The sequence below is a fragment of the Pieris napi genome, chromosome 9 (genome assembly GCF_905475465.1).
Source record: "Pieris napi chromosome 9, ilPieNapi1.2, whole genome shotgun sequence".
Lineage (NCBI taxonomy): Eukaryota > Metazoa > Arthropoda > Insecta > Lepidoptera > Pieridae > Pieris > Pieris napi.
The window spans coordinates 7,338,780-7,354,613 of record NC_062242.1 but is presented as its reverse complement, the minus strand read 5'-3'; the positions used below and the strand labels follow the sequence as shown (position 1 = coordinate 7,354,613).

General features: G+C 31.8%; 3 protein-coding genes across 3 annotated transcripts in view; 2 read left to right on the top strand and 1 right to left on the bottom strand.

Moving 5' to 3' along the window:
• Positions 1-200: 200 nt before the first annotated feature.
• On the bottom strand, positions 201-6,666 carry LOC125052564 (retinoblastoma-binding protein 5 homolog). Its single transcript, XM_047653481.1, has 11 exons — positions 6,468-6,666; positions 6,372-6,397; positions 6,085-6,279; positions 5,091-5,297; positions 4,691-4,872; positions 4,044-4,163; positions 3,461-3,654; positions 2,213-2,388; positions 1,664-1,777; positions 386-506; positions 201-309 (listed from the first exon to the last, which is right to left on the bottom strand). The coding sequence occupies exons 1-11, from the start codon at positions 6,484-6,486 to the stop codon at positions 233-235; spliced, it is 1,431 nt and encodes a 476-aa protein (XP_047509437.1). The 5' UTR covers positions 6,487-6,666; the 3' UTR covers positions 201-232.
• A 1,073-nt stretch (positions 6,667-7,739) lies between these two features.
• Positions 7,740-8,641, top strand: LOC125052402 (ubiquitin-like-conjugating enzyme ATG10). Its single transcript, XM_047653224.1, has 2 exons — positions 7,740-8,232; positions 8,403-8,641. Exons 1-2 carry the CDS (start codon positions 7,949-7,951, stop codon positions 8,599-8,601), a joined length of 483 nt encoding a protein of 160 aa, XP_047509180.1. The 5' UTR covers positions 7,740-7,948; the 3' UTR covers positions 8,602-8,641.
• A 558-nt stretch (positions 8,642-9,199) lies between these two features.
• The window catches only part of LOC125052425 (phospholipid-transporting ATPase IF), a 36,579-nt gene continuing 29,944 nt past the window's right edge, over positions 9,200-15,834 (top strand). The window contains exons 1-2 of the mRNA XM_047653269.1: positions 9,200-9,713; positions 13,967-14,162. Coding sequence (XP_047509225.1) covers positions 9,624-9,713; positions 13,967-14,162 — 286 coding nt within the window. The 5' untranslated portion in view covers positions 9,200-9,623. The remainder of the gene's footprint in view (positions 9,714-13,966; positions 14,163-15,834) is intronic.

Sequence of the window (15,834 nt, the reverse complement as noted above, 5' to 3'; positions counted from 1 at the left end):
TGAAAACAAATTTATTCTAGCAATTTCTATTAGTTTTGGTGGATGTTGCATATAATCACCAAACGCCATTATTTCGATTGAATGGGGATAGAGCATAATATTAATTATATATTCCAATTTTTGTCTTTATACAAGTTTTTTCGAATACTTAAACATATAGAAAAGGTTTAACGTTATTTTATTGAAATGAGAACTCATGATTTGCTGATCAGATTCATTTTATTATTTACATTCATTTCCTAGGCCTTCCAGCAACCTTTTTACTCCCAGCCGCTTGCTTATTCTTGCCTCCATACGCCATCGGTTGATCTGAAAGAAGAGATAACAATTTAAAATACAAACTCAAAAACTGGCATAGTTTATTTCTAAAGAAACTTTTGCCTACCAGGCGGATCTATGTTGAGTGCTATATCGTATGTACTGGTGCGTGGTCTCTTAGCGGCCGGTAGCAGTTTCTCAGGCGTCTCTGTAGGCGTGACTGTCTCTTGCGTTGCTGCCCAGCCATCCTTAAAAATATATATTCAAATTAAATGGAGCAAATAATTTACTAAAAGAACTCTGTATCAGGTTTTAAAAGGTGTAGCTTCAGGTGCGATCACAAAATAAGCCGATACCGGCATCGGTAAGTCTATTGTCTCCGTCGATTTTTGAAGTTATACTTCTTTTGGCACGATGGAGAAAAATTATGAGAGTGAATTTTTACGACGCACGCGCACACCGACACCTACATTCTACATCGTTAAGTTAGTTCTAGGTGGCATGAAAATCGATAATAACTATGTTCAAGTTGTATATTCTAGTATTTTTATATTTAGAACACGTGTTTCGTAACAGTACAATTAAACAGTGTGAATAAATAAATATTATTTTGGTGTGTTTATTAAATCAATTTCATATACAGTGGTGATAGTATCTACTAATAATAATTTATTATTTATGAATATATCTATATATATTGAATATTAGTGATAAAACTGATTTGAATAAACAGTTTTGAGTGCATTTATAGATTTGAGGTTAATTGTCGGTATGTATAATTTTTAATTATTGCTTCTGTTGATTCCAACTATGTTGTTCCAAAGAAGTATAACTTCTAACGCTTGTACATAAGTACACACACTCTTTTTTTGTTTAGATTTACTATTATTTTAAGGAAACAATTTTGTAAAATAAATGAACATTCTAGTCTTGACTTCCGAGCGTTTTACTTCTGTCTGACGCTGAAGGATGTACATTTTTGGCAATATAGTAGGTTGTTCTTCGAATAGAAATGATTGTGTACAACCCACCAAAGTGGAGTTATTTGAATGTTGTAGGACGTAAGACGTAAACTTGAGCGATGATACATATTCCATGTACACTATGTATACAAGGTATGACGAAATTAACATTAAAAGGAACATTTTCATTTATTTATAGCCGCGCCAACAAGTTATATTATTATAACCAATGTGTGGCCTCGGTAATAAGTGCGGACGGCGTGCACAAACGTTAATATATAATAAGTTTAGAAATATATTGTATCAACTATTTTATATATATATATGTTGAATGTAGACATTACAATCCTATACAAATATAATCTATATATAGATATTTTCAGTATTTTTTAGTAATTTCTTGGAATCGAAAACATTTAAAGAAATGATAAATATTTTATTACCTCAGGTTCCTCAATCTCTGGTGCAATAGGAAGGAAAGCCAGCAAATTCTCATCTTCCCCTTCTTCATCAGAGCTGCAGAATGCAGCCACTGGCTCACATGTCGTTACGTCCACCTTAAAAACATTTATTGGAAATAGACTATAAAAATAAAGTAGTCTAATTGCACCGTTTTAACTTAGGTAAACATAATTTGAGAGAGAGAGACGTAATTTTTTTATTTTGTGTTATTTGAGACAACGACATATAATTTAACCAACAAAACAAAAAAAGAAGAAGAGAGAAAATTCGGTAAAATAGTAAAAACAATTGAAAAATTTAGTTGCATTTAGTACATAGGTTTAGTTTCATTCAGGAAAAGCGAACAGTCTACGGGGTAGCATATATAGGTATGTAGTTACTAAAAAGGTAAGCCATGTAAAAAAACATATTAAGGCGAGACGGAAGTTCGTAGGGGCAGCTAGTAGATAATTATCTAATAATTTTTTTGAGTTTATAATAAAAATGCAGGTCAATGATTTCTATTAAAATGAGCATTAGATTGAACTTACCTCAACTTGCTCGTCATCCCGGCTTTCCCCACACATGTCAACGGACCGATCTTCATCTTCTACGTCAAACTCACTCTCTCTCTCCTCGTATTCAACATTTTCGTCCAACTCCTTAAAGTCTGGTGCGAACGCTGACCAATTTTCAACTTGGTTTTGTGCCCAGATTGAGACAACACCTACATTATATCACTAATAATAATTACGAACAAACTTGGGCTGCGTAGTACCCACACAGGGATCGATTCCCAGCGAAAATTGTCACCTATTTTGTTAGTCTGGCTAATGAAAGAAGATAATTGAATTATTTGAAAACTTTCGGTTGACAACACAGAATGTCATTGAATTTCTTAGTATGATTTATTGTCTTGATACTTCATGCAATTCCTCATTTTTATTTCTATTATATATTTTTTCCGAATAGTTAACAGGTATAATAGCCTAAACTTTGTTTTATTAATTTTTTGGATTCTGATTTTGAATAAAGTTGTGTTTTATAATAAATATAGTTTTAGTCATTTTAAGTATCAATAGTAAAAGACTAAATACGTATAGAATTTAATTTCATAGAAATACAGTTACTATCAATGTAAAAAATAATAACATAAAATCAAGTATCAAGTAAGTTTAATCCACAAAATATATCAAACTTTTATAGATACCATACTAAATTTCTTTGAATTTGCCGCGCTTTTTCGTTATCTTCTTTCATTAGCCAGACTCTAGTAGCATTACCGGCGTTCCTACTTGGGAAGACGCGAACTGGGAGCCGATTATGTGATATTTATTAGTGTAAAAGGCCCATAATATTTATGTAAAACAAAAGAAAGCAATAGCAAGTTTCATTTGTTTTTGGTTGATTGTAATTTGTCAACAGCATTTTTAGTTCAATTGATAGAATCCGATTTTCGGTTTGACCAATTATAATTACCTATTCTATTAATATTATATTTAAATAATAAATATAATTAATTTATGGAAATGTGATTATCATTTTTTCTTAATCCCTTGTTTTAAGATAGAATAAATGAATCTTTTTATAAAAATTATTTCAGTCCTATTACAAGGTTTTAATTTTAAACTTAATCCTCTCTTTAAATGAAATGAAAACAGATAGAGTACTTTGCTGAAACTGTCATTTTAATAATATTCCTACTTCCTACGACTACTCCACCATTTTTGAAGCAGACTGGACTGGTTGGTTACAGAGACATATTTGAATCGGTTTAATTCATATAAATTTGTATTTACCTGCACTTATACTAGCGATTATAGGCCTTATGGGATGCCAAACCACATCCAAGAGCATCTCTCCCTTTGTGCCGTGCAAAATCTTCACCAAGTTCCCGATAGACTTCTCCCAAATATAGAGCGCGTGTTGCCGGGCTGAACCCGCACATATATATTCTCCGTCGCCTGAGAAACAGCATTTCTTCCATGTCGTCCTGGTAGGAGGAATTAAAAGAAAAATATTATATAAGCGATACGAATTGCTTTTCATGAAAAATACTTTTAAAAAACTAAAAATTAGTTGTGACATTTGAGTTGTGATTTTAAAAAATATTTCCGGGTTCAAAAAAAATAAAATAAAATATGTTTATTATGGAACATAAGATGCATGTATCACTTATTCCACGTCATTAAATTTGAATTTGTAGGCATCCCTACTCATCGGCAAAGAAGACAGAGGGTGTAGGCCGAGAGAAAAAGCCGGCGTAAAAAACTCTCGGTACTCTTTTAAAACAGCAAATCATCAAACAACACTTATTTAAAACAAATATCGCAAATAATTTAACATACCATATAGTCATTGTATATGCTAATGGAAACATACTTATTAACAAGATCCTGTAGCTTCTGTATAGGCTCAGGCTCTCCATTTACTCCGCATTTGAGGACAGTATTTGTATCGTACACACGAATTACACGATCAGATGTGTTCACCAAGAAGCAGCTAGAAATAAAAAAATTGGTTTTACTTTTGAAGTAAAATTGATACTACAGTAATTCCACAAATGAATATTTTATTGTTATTAAATTTCACTGCGATCGTAAAATATTAACAAAACAAAATTACCTTCTAAATTTTAAAACAAATCATTATGTAACAGACCTTGTTTTATTCGAAATTTTTCTCCCTTTTTTATATTTTAAATCAACAATAGATGTGAAAAACAGTGATTTTCTGAATTATTTGTATATGGCTATTATACTACTAAGTTATACTACTTCTCTTAAGTTGTAATAACATCTTCTTTGCTCTAAAGTGCATTTGATCGTGATCGTTTGAGATACGTTCATGGCCAGATTCCGCGTTTATCAATAAATAGTGAATTATGTGTCCGAGAATTAACATTGCAACAGTTAACTTCTGAGTTCTGACACATTAACTTCTTAGACTAAATAAAGGAAACATAATAAAGAGAAATATAAAAATGCTAGAACAATTTTGACATCTCTAATAGAATGTATAATACTCACTCGCCTCTTCTCGCAAATTCAATACTTTTAATACCAGTTGTGCTGGATGTTCCAACTGTTATTTTGAAACTTGCTTTAACAGTCAGCTTCTGTGAGTCTAGTATCAAAATTTTTCCTTTAGCATTTCCTGTGTAGACATAGTCACCACGACGATCAAATGAAGCTATAACATTAATATCACCCTAAAATAAAATCATTTTTTAATTATTGGAGAAATTACCCATTGAATAGTAATTGATATAGGTACCACTCTTTCAATGGAAAACTAACTCAGCAATAGGTGAGATCTAACTATGACAGTTAATCCAGCACTTTAGGAAAACCACGATCATTTTGAATAACTGTGAAGTAAAGGAAACAGAGAGTGTTATAGTGTGCTATTACAATTCCTTTCACTTACATCATCATCAATTGGTAATATTTTATGACCCCCTTCTGTATCCACTAATAACGCAGCATGCCTCATAGGGCAGACGAGGAAACGTCTATCATTTCGTGGATCAAACTGAACACGTTGTATGGGCGTTGGAAATCTATACCGTTGCTCACATTCTCCTGATAACACATCCCATATGCAGACATTATGGTCTGTCGATGATGATAACAGCTGCAACATACCACATTGAACAATTATTAAGCAGTTTTTTTAGATAATTTTAAAGTGTGGTAGAGGAAGTAGATTATCAAACTTAAGAATCTAATTAACTGATTAACTAAACATTCCAGAGAATGCAACAATTTAAGCGCACATGAAAAATAAGTTTATTAACTAAACTACTAACAAACTTAAGTATCAATGTTGTAATAAATAATATGTTCTTATTAGTCATACCTACTACGAAAAAAATAACAATCCTTAGACTTGAATTACTTATATATTGTCATTACTGTATATACAGTGTAAACTCTTTATAATGAATTTCAAGGGACCAAGCGTTTTTATTCATTATAGAGAGGTTTTGTTATAGGGAGAGAAGAACTAATATTGGTATTGGGTTAATACGGGTTGCAGACCAAGAGCTAAGCTAAGTTAGTTTAGCTTAGCTCGCATAGCTGACGCAGTTTTCCATACTTGTGTGCAGACCGCAAACTATGCGAACTAAGCTATGTGAGCTAACTAAAATATGCGAAGCTAATTTAGTTGTGTATGCCGATGCGCAGCTACACGAGCTAAGCTAAGCCCCTCCCACTACCCCGCACACCATTTGCACATCCTTCGCCACACTGACTGAGCTTTGGCTTAGCTGTTGGTGTGCACGCTATTTATTTCTAGCTTAGCTTAGCCTAGCTTGCTTGGCATAGCTTAGTTTTCGGTCTGCAACCGGCTTTAATGTTATAAAGAGTTTACACTGTATTAGACTAGGTTAGGTAGGAGTAGGTAATAAAAATAAAACCTTTTTACAATTTCTGGACCAACTTAAACTGCACACTGGATATACATGGGCAGATAAGGATTTTGCTATGCCTCTGGTCAAGAAATCCCATATAAATATTCTTCCATCATTGCATCCTACTGCTAATAACGTGCCACGTCTGTTGAATGCACATGTTGCTGCTAAAGATATAGAATCTAGTGCACCATCAAACTCCTGCAAAAAGTTAAATCAAATAGTAAATATAACCCCAATCCTGAAGGTAAATATTTGAATTTAACATGTCTTACTGGCTAAAGACCACATACCTCTGGATAATTCTGACCAAACGATTCTGAAACATATATGTGGTAAGTTAATAAATTAAACAAGGATAAAAATATTTGTGTATTAAAAATATTTACCAAGTAGTTCAAGATTCATCGTAAGTAAGGAATCTTATTTTTACTATTTATAGGTAGACGATTTCTATAGAATCAATGTATACATTAACAATGTAGACATTATATACATCTCATAATAAATCTTAGAAATAATTTGTAGCAAGACCAAAACACTTGTGAGTTCAAAATATTTTAAATAGTAAACAAGCCGTCACAGATTATGAATTGAGATTTGTGATCAAGTCTCAAGAGTACTAATATGGGAGGGAAGAGAAGAAGGCCTAAAATTTGATCACGCCCTCTTTAATTCAGTCTCTGAACTTTAACAACAGTCAATAATATAAAATGTTGTAACTTAGTGTGCACTTAGTCTGTGCTTCTTTTGATTTATAGGTCTACCAGAATCTGATGGCAAAAAAAAAATTTAAAAATTAGCGATTTACATATGGCAATAAAAGAAAAATTTCATGTGTCAACTGAAATTTCGAGGAATTGTTTTTGGTTTGGCTTCAAATTTCCTTTAAAAAGTGATGAAAATGTCGAAGAAAACTCTTCGATCGCAAGCAAGACATATTGTTTTCAATGTTTATCAAAGAATACTTGGTCAACAAGATGCAGAACATACACAATCATCGATATTGAGCCATGTGCAAGCGTTGACTGGTTAGTAGGAATGACACGTCTTGATAGTTTGGTTTATGGGATTTTTCGTGTGTATTATATTATGTACTTATACTAAACTTTGGTTTATTTCAGGGGTTTCTTATACTACAAATAAACTTGGATAGTTTTGATTTAGAATTGATCAGAAACAAGATGAATGAGTTGTACACTGTTTATTTCTCTCAAATAGGGATCGATGAATGGCGAAAATCTTGTGAACATGTTATAAAAATTGAAAATCAGTTCATAGAACAAGATCGGTTAATTGAGATGCAGGAGGAAAGGTTTATTATAAATACTTCGTTGAAGACTTTTTTATGGATGTGCAGTATTTGGAACCATTTTCAAGTTCTTAATTAATTAATAAACTCATGAACAGAGTAATTGGAGTTTTCATCTAAATTTCAAACCCCACATTGGATAAATTTATATATTTGCATGTATCACACACAGAATCAGCCGCTATAAGGAAAAAAAAGTATCAAAACGTTTTACTCCAATTTCCCCAGTATTGCTAGCGTCAATTTCTTTTTTCCCTTTTTGCCATCAGATCCTGGTAGACCTATACTCAGGTCACTTTGGCATAAAGGTCTAGATACCAGGCCATTGGTTTCTAATTATTCATCTGTTAGCTTAGTGGTCTGTGGTACATATTTTGTAAATTGAGTTCTGAAATCTGAATGTGAAAAATATTTCTGATTATATGATATTATTAACGCTTAAAAATGCAATTAAAAAAAATTAATAGAACAGTTTTGAACTAATTAGACACTGCACACTTATAATTCTATTATATGCTTATTTTATTAACAATTTACGCTTCTTATACTTAATGGAAGATGGCATATGAATTAACTGCAGAAGGATTTTTATCTTCAGCAAAAGCCTTTATTGAAACGTCTAATCTTCTTCATGATGATTGGAAATTGTACGAAAACTCGGACATCTGTAAAAGTTATATTCGGAAGAACACTTTTATTGATGTCAAAGGACAATTGTTTAAAGCCGAGTTTGTTATATTTTACCATTTGAGCTATGGTGTGCCCTCTTTTAGTTTTAATATATGGGATTCTTCAGGAATGCTATTGAATTTGGAAGATATAAGGAAAATATCTTTTACAAAGTAAGTTTGTATATTAAAGTTAATATATCCTCTTTCCTTCATGAAGTCAATCTTAACAAGTTGCATACTACAAATACCAAGACTAGAGTGTAAAAATTATGCATTCAAAATTGCTGAATCTAGGTAAGAAAAAAATTTAGTAAAACTTTAATAAGTCCATAACTTTTCAGGATAAACCAAAAGGATTTTTATTCTGTTATAACCCAACAGGAACATCCAGTATTATGCCGACCATTCTTTATTATGCATCCATGCCACACTTATCAATTACTATCTAGCTTAAGAGAATCTAAGAATATTATTGTAACATTCCTAGGACTCATCACTCCACTAATAAATTTACAACTATCTTTAAAATATGGCTTATGATTTTAGTTTTCTCATTAAAATCTGATGCTCAAACATCAAAGGTGAGTTATTTTTTCAGAATACCCATCACACCTATTAGATTATAATCTATCTCTGTCTTATAAGACAACAATATAAAAAGGTAACTGTTTGTCTTTGAATATGAAGTCTTAAAAAATATGATGTGCCAACAACATAATTAAGTATTACGTAAAAAAACAGCTGTTTTCTTTTTTTTTTAAATAGCAGCATGTTGTACATATTGCATTGGCATACCTTCGAAGATTATATACATTTAAGGCTTCACAATTCCCATCAATCATAATCAATAACAAGAAACTAATAAAAAATATGGTTTCATGGGAACATGACAACATTACAACACTTTAAATGTAGTGTGACACCTGGCAAACTTAATAGTATTTATCTCTTGTTAAAAAATGAAATAACACACATATAAAACTTTTTTATAGAATGCACAGTAAAATATTTTAATAAGTCTATTTATGTCCTGTAGGTATTTTATCCCAGGTGATGACCTGATCAGATTTTACTTCACCATTTTGTAGCTATTTATAATATGATATGAAGACTTAATAGAACATGACTAAAAAAGGATAGCAATTTTTATGTAAAAAGATATATAAATTACAGTAGTATAAGACAAAGAAGTTAAACAAATAATCTTTTAACCTATATTGACTGTCAAATTTTAATGAGATTTTCAAAGGTTTCGTCAATTACCTTTATTAATGAGTGTAATTAACCTTAATATCTAGTTGTCCGCTATAATTGAATTTTAAACTTTTAGATGCAGTCTTAATTTATATGATTTGTAACCAGTGTTTTACTGTGAAATATCTTTGTAGATTTATAATAGCTTATCCACAGAAATTGATATGAAAGTCTTGGCTAATCTGTCGAACCACGCCGTTTTTCATTGATATCATGTATTTGATAAGATATGTTCAGTCACTCTTTCATTGTCGCATTAAAAGGCTGAATTACCTGTGTTTTACAAATATGTTTAGTGAAGTGAAGTTATGATGAGGGATTATGTATCTGTGCGAAACTTTTTTCAGCGACTTCGAGAATGTCTACTTTCATGTTGTCTATTGGTCACGTTTTGGCGCGTAAGTTTTTTATTGTTTGACTCGCAGAATACGTTTACAATATGTACTTAGATAAACAATAAAGTAAAGAATCGCTCGCATATAAAATACCTTCATAAAGTATCTATACTTGAACATTCAAAAATCTGTAAGTTTTGTTAAAACTTTCATTAGAAATTAGTGAAGTACAAATATACGAACTTCTCTATTTTAGTATATTAAATCAAAATCACATGAATCCGTTTTCGTGTATAGCGAAGGCAAAGTTACAAAATCAAATTTTACCACTAATTCAGACGTAGGTAAACAAAGAATTCTGGGGATGCGGTTATAAGTGGTATATCATGTTTCTACACTAGATAAAGATCGACGCATGTTATGTAAATTGATACTGAATATTTAAAATACAAATGACTATAATTATTATCTTTATTGAATCACTGCTGATTACCGATCGGTCACGAAGCGCGATATAATATAAACGCCTTCTTTGGTTTTTTTAAGTTTTACGGTTTGATAGCATCTCAATCGAAATGCTATCTGTTATGTCCGATGATAGCTCATTTTTTAATGTCTGTACATTGTTAAGATTTTACAGGTTCAGGTATTCAGGGTTTGTGGCTAATCCCATTATTTAAATTCAAATAGCGTACAGAAAATTTACTATGATCTAAAACTAAACAAACAAAAATTCGTTACCTTTTAATTCAACATAGAAAGATCAGAATCCCGTATGTCCACAATTTATAGGATCTTGACATAGGGAGTTCACAGTTCACGCTTAGTCTCGATTCTGAATTTTACCAGAAGATCCCCCCCCTCTTATATTTAAAAAATCCCGGTGAAATACCTTACCTTTATCAAATACATGTAGTGATAACGACATGAGAATTTAATGTTTAATAATTTGTGTGATACAAATAATCGGTAACGTATAGATAAAAAATATTAAAATGAATATTAGCAATAATAACATTTTAAATCCAGCACCGTTTTATATTAAACATCAGGAATGAAGACTAAACTTTACGTAAACGTAATAATAATAATAAAGGTAATCTCATGTTGACCTGCTAATTTGGATTAGAACAAACATCTTAGCGCGATTATTTGTATTGCAATAATGCTTATACCACGGAAATATAGTATTCTAAAAATATTTAACTTAAAAGTTTTAGGTATCCAGCTACTATATCATTTCCTTTGGAATAATGACCACTAACAATTGAGCAAACAAAAGGGGTTTCATATAATGTTTATGGCTACGTAGGTAATCTAATTTTTACGATACATAAGCTAGATAACATGTTTTTTTGTTCATGTTAATATCCGCATTGATAATGATAGAAAGTTTTGAATGTTGTGACTCAGATTTCTATATCTGTTGTAGGATAAATAATAGGTGATCAGCCTTTTGTCATGTATTTATTATTTAGGTTTCCTCACGATGTTCCCTTCACCATACGATCGCGTGTGCACATATAAATAAAAACCTATTACTTCACCGCCATGATTCGAACGCACAAAGGCGCGCGCTGAAGCTTCTAGGCTAAAACTGCTCTCTGATAATAGATAAAGTGAAAACAAAAATAAATTACATACGAGGCAACACTTATACACTTAAGAACGTCAAAAAAAATTTATGTCTCTAAACATAATTACTACATTAACATATGTATAACATTACATTTACCTAATGCCGGTTCTCTGGCTTGAAACTCCGACACTTCAATTACCAGGTCTTCCAAGATTATTATTCCATCTTGCTTCACATGACATTATATAAATAATTAGGTAGTTAAGCTTCTATCAGCAGTAGGCATTGCGAAGTAGGAGCACTTATATTATAGCAAGAACAACATTCAACAAGGTACATCGAGATGAAGCGGATGAAATTTCAAGCAATAATATCATCGCAGACTCGAATTCGAATCCTACCAGTCCCCAGGTTGTACTCGTTCACAAGTACGACGCATGGCCAGCCATCGCCCCTCCGCCATAATAATAGATATATTTTATATAGTGAAAAGGACAGCCCGCTGCATGAATGCCACCACTAGAAATAAAATTAGGTAAACAGAATGATGTAAACTCAGTTCGGCATAATACAAAAAAGCCAATAATAGATACATCACGCGTAACAGCTGACCTTACATAAAAATTGTCATGATGTTGACGACCGCACGCCATTGTCTGGAAATATTAGTGGATAAGAGATCAGCCGTGTTACCTAGAAATGGCATTTTTCAAAGCCTTATCGGATTTCTGTGCCCTGTATATTTAAATGCTTACAATTTAGAATCTTCGAATTTACCGTTTATTTATTCCTATTTGTTATATTCATAGGTTGAATGGTCTGAATTTTGCAATTAGTTTCTCATGACCCAAAAATCTGGACATTACTACAGTATTTAATAAAGGAAGGTAATTCCCAGTATTGTTAAACCTTTTTTAACAATTTCATTTTCGATAAATATCTACGTATAGCTCCCGATTTGTGCCTGATGGATAATTAAAGGAGCTGAAGATAAAGGTTTTAACTTCCAAACTTACCCAAGGGCATTTAATTAATATTCAAGCAGAAGGCCATGCCACGACTTCATAGAATGAGTGTTAAAACGTTTTCAATAAATAATAGCAATAAATGTCTTCTAAATGATGCCGTGAGAACTTCGTCGTTTGCAACGACCATGCAATCACACAGTTGTATAATAAAAAACCTGTCTGTTTGTATTATTTAATATATCCTAAATAACCAACTCATCCACTATTCCTTAATTTCTATATAACTGCGAATGTAATTGGCGTATGTGAATTTTACCTGATTTAATACGCACATTGTCTCAAAATTGCCAGTCATATTAAGTCGATGTCGTGATAGTTTGAGCCATTAAACATTCGTTATCTAATTGTCTACAAATACCAATATATTTTATAGTCATTAGCAACACCTTGTTTCGGAATTTTAAGAGGACCTGAAATTGAGTAACACTTTATTTATCAGTAGTTTATCCTGTAGTAATAAACGAATAACTTTCCTGATATTCTTTAAATATCTGTAGATATATACGTAGGATAACCTTTGCTTGAATCTATGTTTCCTCCGGTTCGGTTACAACCAAATTCATAAAGTAAAGCATTAATCAAGTAATTTTATATGAATTTGCTAATATTTTTTATGTATATAACAATTATTCTTATAATTATTGGGAGTATAAAACAGATGTGTGGTGTCTCACGGGCTGGTTGGTCTCACCTTGAATTAGTTTAACCTAGAGCCTTATGCTGTTCGGAAAAATGGATTTGCTTTAGAGTGCACTTATGAGGGCAATTTTTTGTATATTTACTGAAGCTCAATCGTTGTACCCGGAAATGGGACCTAGGCGTGAAATTTTCGTACTTAGAAATATTTATGTACAGTAAAAGCTCCTTATTCGCGCTTCCGTCATTCGTGGATCAAAAAAATGCAACCCAATTTCTTTATTCGCGGGTCTAAAATGTCATACAAAATTCCAATAGGTGTTTAACGCAATATCATAAAAGGTTTAAGAATGGCAAATGAGCTTTGCGATTTCTTTATAAACATTGGAACATCCATCTATGGAACGAAGTCTTAATTTTAAGAGGCAAATTGCTAATGCGACTGCTGAGTATCAGTCTGAACTGAAGGAGCTATTAAAAACTGCCAAGCAAGAGATAATAACAAAATTCTTCAAACCATTGCCTAAGCCTGAGGATAATGATAACATAATCAAAATGTTCAATAACATCAATAAAATTGATTTTATTTTGATATTTGTGTTTTTTTTTGGCATAAATTTATTTTATAAACCCATATAAATTACCATTCTGTATTCACGGTTTCTGTATTTATGGAACATATACCTCGCGAATAAAGAGATTTTACTGTATTTCATTTCAAACTTATTTCGATATTACCATGTATATTTTAGCGCGTAATAAAAAAAACGTGTGTGTACTTATGTACACGCGTTAGAAGTTATACTTCTTTGGCGTAACAAGATAAAAATCTTTTCAAAAATTGTATTCTACGTTTGTAGAAAAAACGACACTATCAATAGAAAAAACTAAATGTCGACTATAGCTAACTTCAGGGTGTCGGATTTTTGTCAAGGTGTACGCGCGCATCGTAAAATGTACTCTTATAATTTTTCCCTAACGCGCCAAAAGAAGTATAACTTCAATAATGATGAGAACGATTCCATTTAAAACATGCTTCAGATCTTACTATAATTTACTGTTTTTTATTTCAGCCGAAAAAGGTGTCCGACATCTCGGAGACGCGACTTATCGAAGTAGGCGTAGTGGATCAGGGAAAGAAAAAACACAACAAGATCAAAACATCCAAATACACCTTTCTTATGTTTCTGCCCAAGAACTTAGCAGAGCAGTTCCGTAGAGTTGTCAACTTTTACTTCTTGTTTGTCACCGTTATCGCTATTGTTATTGGTAAGTTGATAATTGTGATTTTGTGTTTCGAACATTGAGATTAAGACATTATAGACCAGTGCAGATAGCCTTTAAAATAAATAAAAAGTGAAATAAATAATAGTAGGATGAAACCTATTGGAAAGGGAGGATAATATTATAAAAATTAAAGGAAAAATAATTTACGGGCGATCTGAGGTCGGGAAGGGGTAGGGGGGGAGTTTAAGGGTAAAAAACGGTTTATCTCGATTTCCGGCAAAACTAAAAGTCCTATGGAAAAAAGTTAAAGGGCAAAATTGTAGGTCATAAAAAGATCTACAACTTTTGTATTTGCAATTTTTTCACATAACCTCAAAATTTAGGTGAAAAATTCAAAAAACCAAGTTTTTGGTTTTTGATTTATATCTTTTTCAAAAAAAATTTTTTTTCTACGAAATTTGGTGAAAACTTACCTTATTATGTCCCAAATATACTGTAATTTATTTGATTAAAAATATTTATTTTTTCGCCTCATTTTAAAATAATATCAAAAAAGCACCCTAATTTTCAATTGAAAATTCTGACGTCAAAATGTCAGCTTTTTTCAAAAAGTTTGGGGGCTTTCAGTTCGTTGAAATCTCTACTTTCCTATGGTAAAAAAATATATATATATATTACCATAGTAAATCTTCTCAGAAAATGCAAAACATCGTATGCAGTAACGCCCAGACCCGTCATCCCCTTCCCTACTTCTCTATGAATCTTCTTTAAATTATAATTAGATGCCTATTTATTACTATTTTAAGATAACTTATATATACCTGAATGACCTAAAAAAATTTTTAGCCTTTAGATGGGCTAAAATTTTCGTATTTCATAGAGATGTAAGGAAGGGGATGCCGGGTCTGGGCGTTACTGCATACGATTTTTTGCATTTTCTGAGAAGATTTACTATGGTAATATATATATTTTTTTTTACCATAGGAAAGTAGAGATTTCGAACTGAAAGCCCCCAAACTTTTTGAAAAAAGCTGAAATTTTGACGTCAGAATTTTCGATTGAAAATTAGGGTGCTTTTTTGATATTATGTTAAAATTAGGCGAAAAAATAAATATTTTTAATCAAATAAATTACAGTATATTTGGGACATAATAAGGTAAGTTTTCACCAAATTTCGTAGAAAAAATTTTTTTTTTGAAAAAGATAAATAAAAAACCAAAAACTTGGTTTTTTGAATTTTTCACCTAAATTTTGAGGTTATGTGAAAAAATTGCAAATACAAAAGTTGTAGATCTTTTTATGACCTACAACTTTGCCATTTAACTTTTTTCCATAGGACTTGTAGTTTTGCCGGAAATCAAGATAAACAATTTTTCACCCTTAAAAACTCACCCCTCCCACTTCCCGAACTCGGATCGACCGTAATTTATTTTTCCTTTCATTTTGATCATATTCCCCTGCTTTTCTAATGGGTTTCATCCTACTGTAATTTTTTTTGGTTTCAAAAATTATCGACCCTGGTCTATTATTGAGCCAATAAAAGTTAAATGAGATACTATAACCAATCTCGTAACTTCACGCCGTGCGTCGTTTCAGAACTGAGCGTTCGTTAAAGAACTTTTAACCGCGGACTACCAGCTAGTATTGAAGTATTTCCCATGCAATTCGACTTAGACTCCTTCAGGAAAAGAGCGTATTTCTGTAAAGTCGGCAA

Coding starts and splice junctions, on each gene's coding strand:
- LOC125052564 (XM_047653481.1), bottom strand. Junction 5,298..6,084: donor GGTCCAGAAATTGTAAAAAG/GTTTTATTTTTA, acceptor GGTATGTTGCAG/CTGTTATCATCATCGACAGA. Junction 4,164..4,690: donor GAATTTGCGAGAAGAGGCGA/GTGAGTATTATA, acceptor TTTTATTTCTAG/CTGCTTCTTGGTGAACACAT.
- LOC125052402 (XM_047653224.1), top strand. CDS start 7,949: ATGGCATATGAATTAACTGCAGAAGGATTTTTATCTTCAGCAAAAGCC. Junction 8,233..8,402: donor AGGAAAATATCTTTTACAAA/GTAAGTTTGTAT, acceptor ATAACTTTTCAG/GATAAACCAAAAGGATTTTT.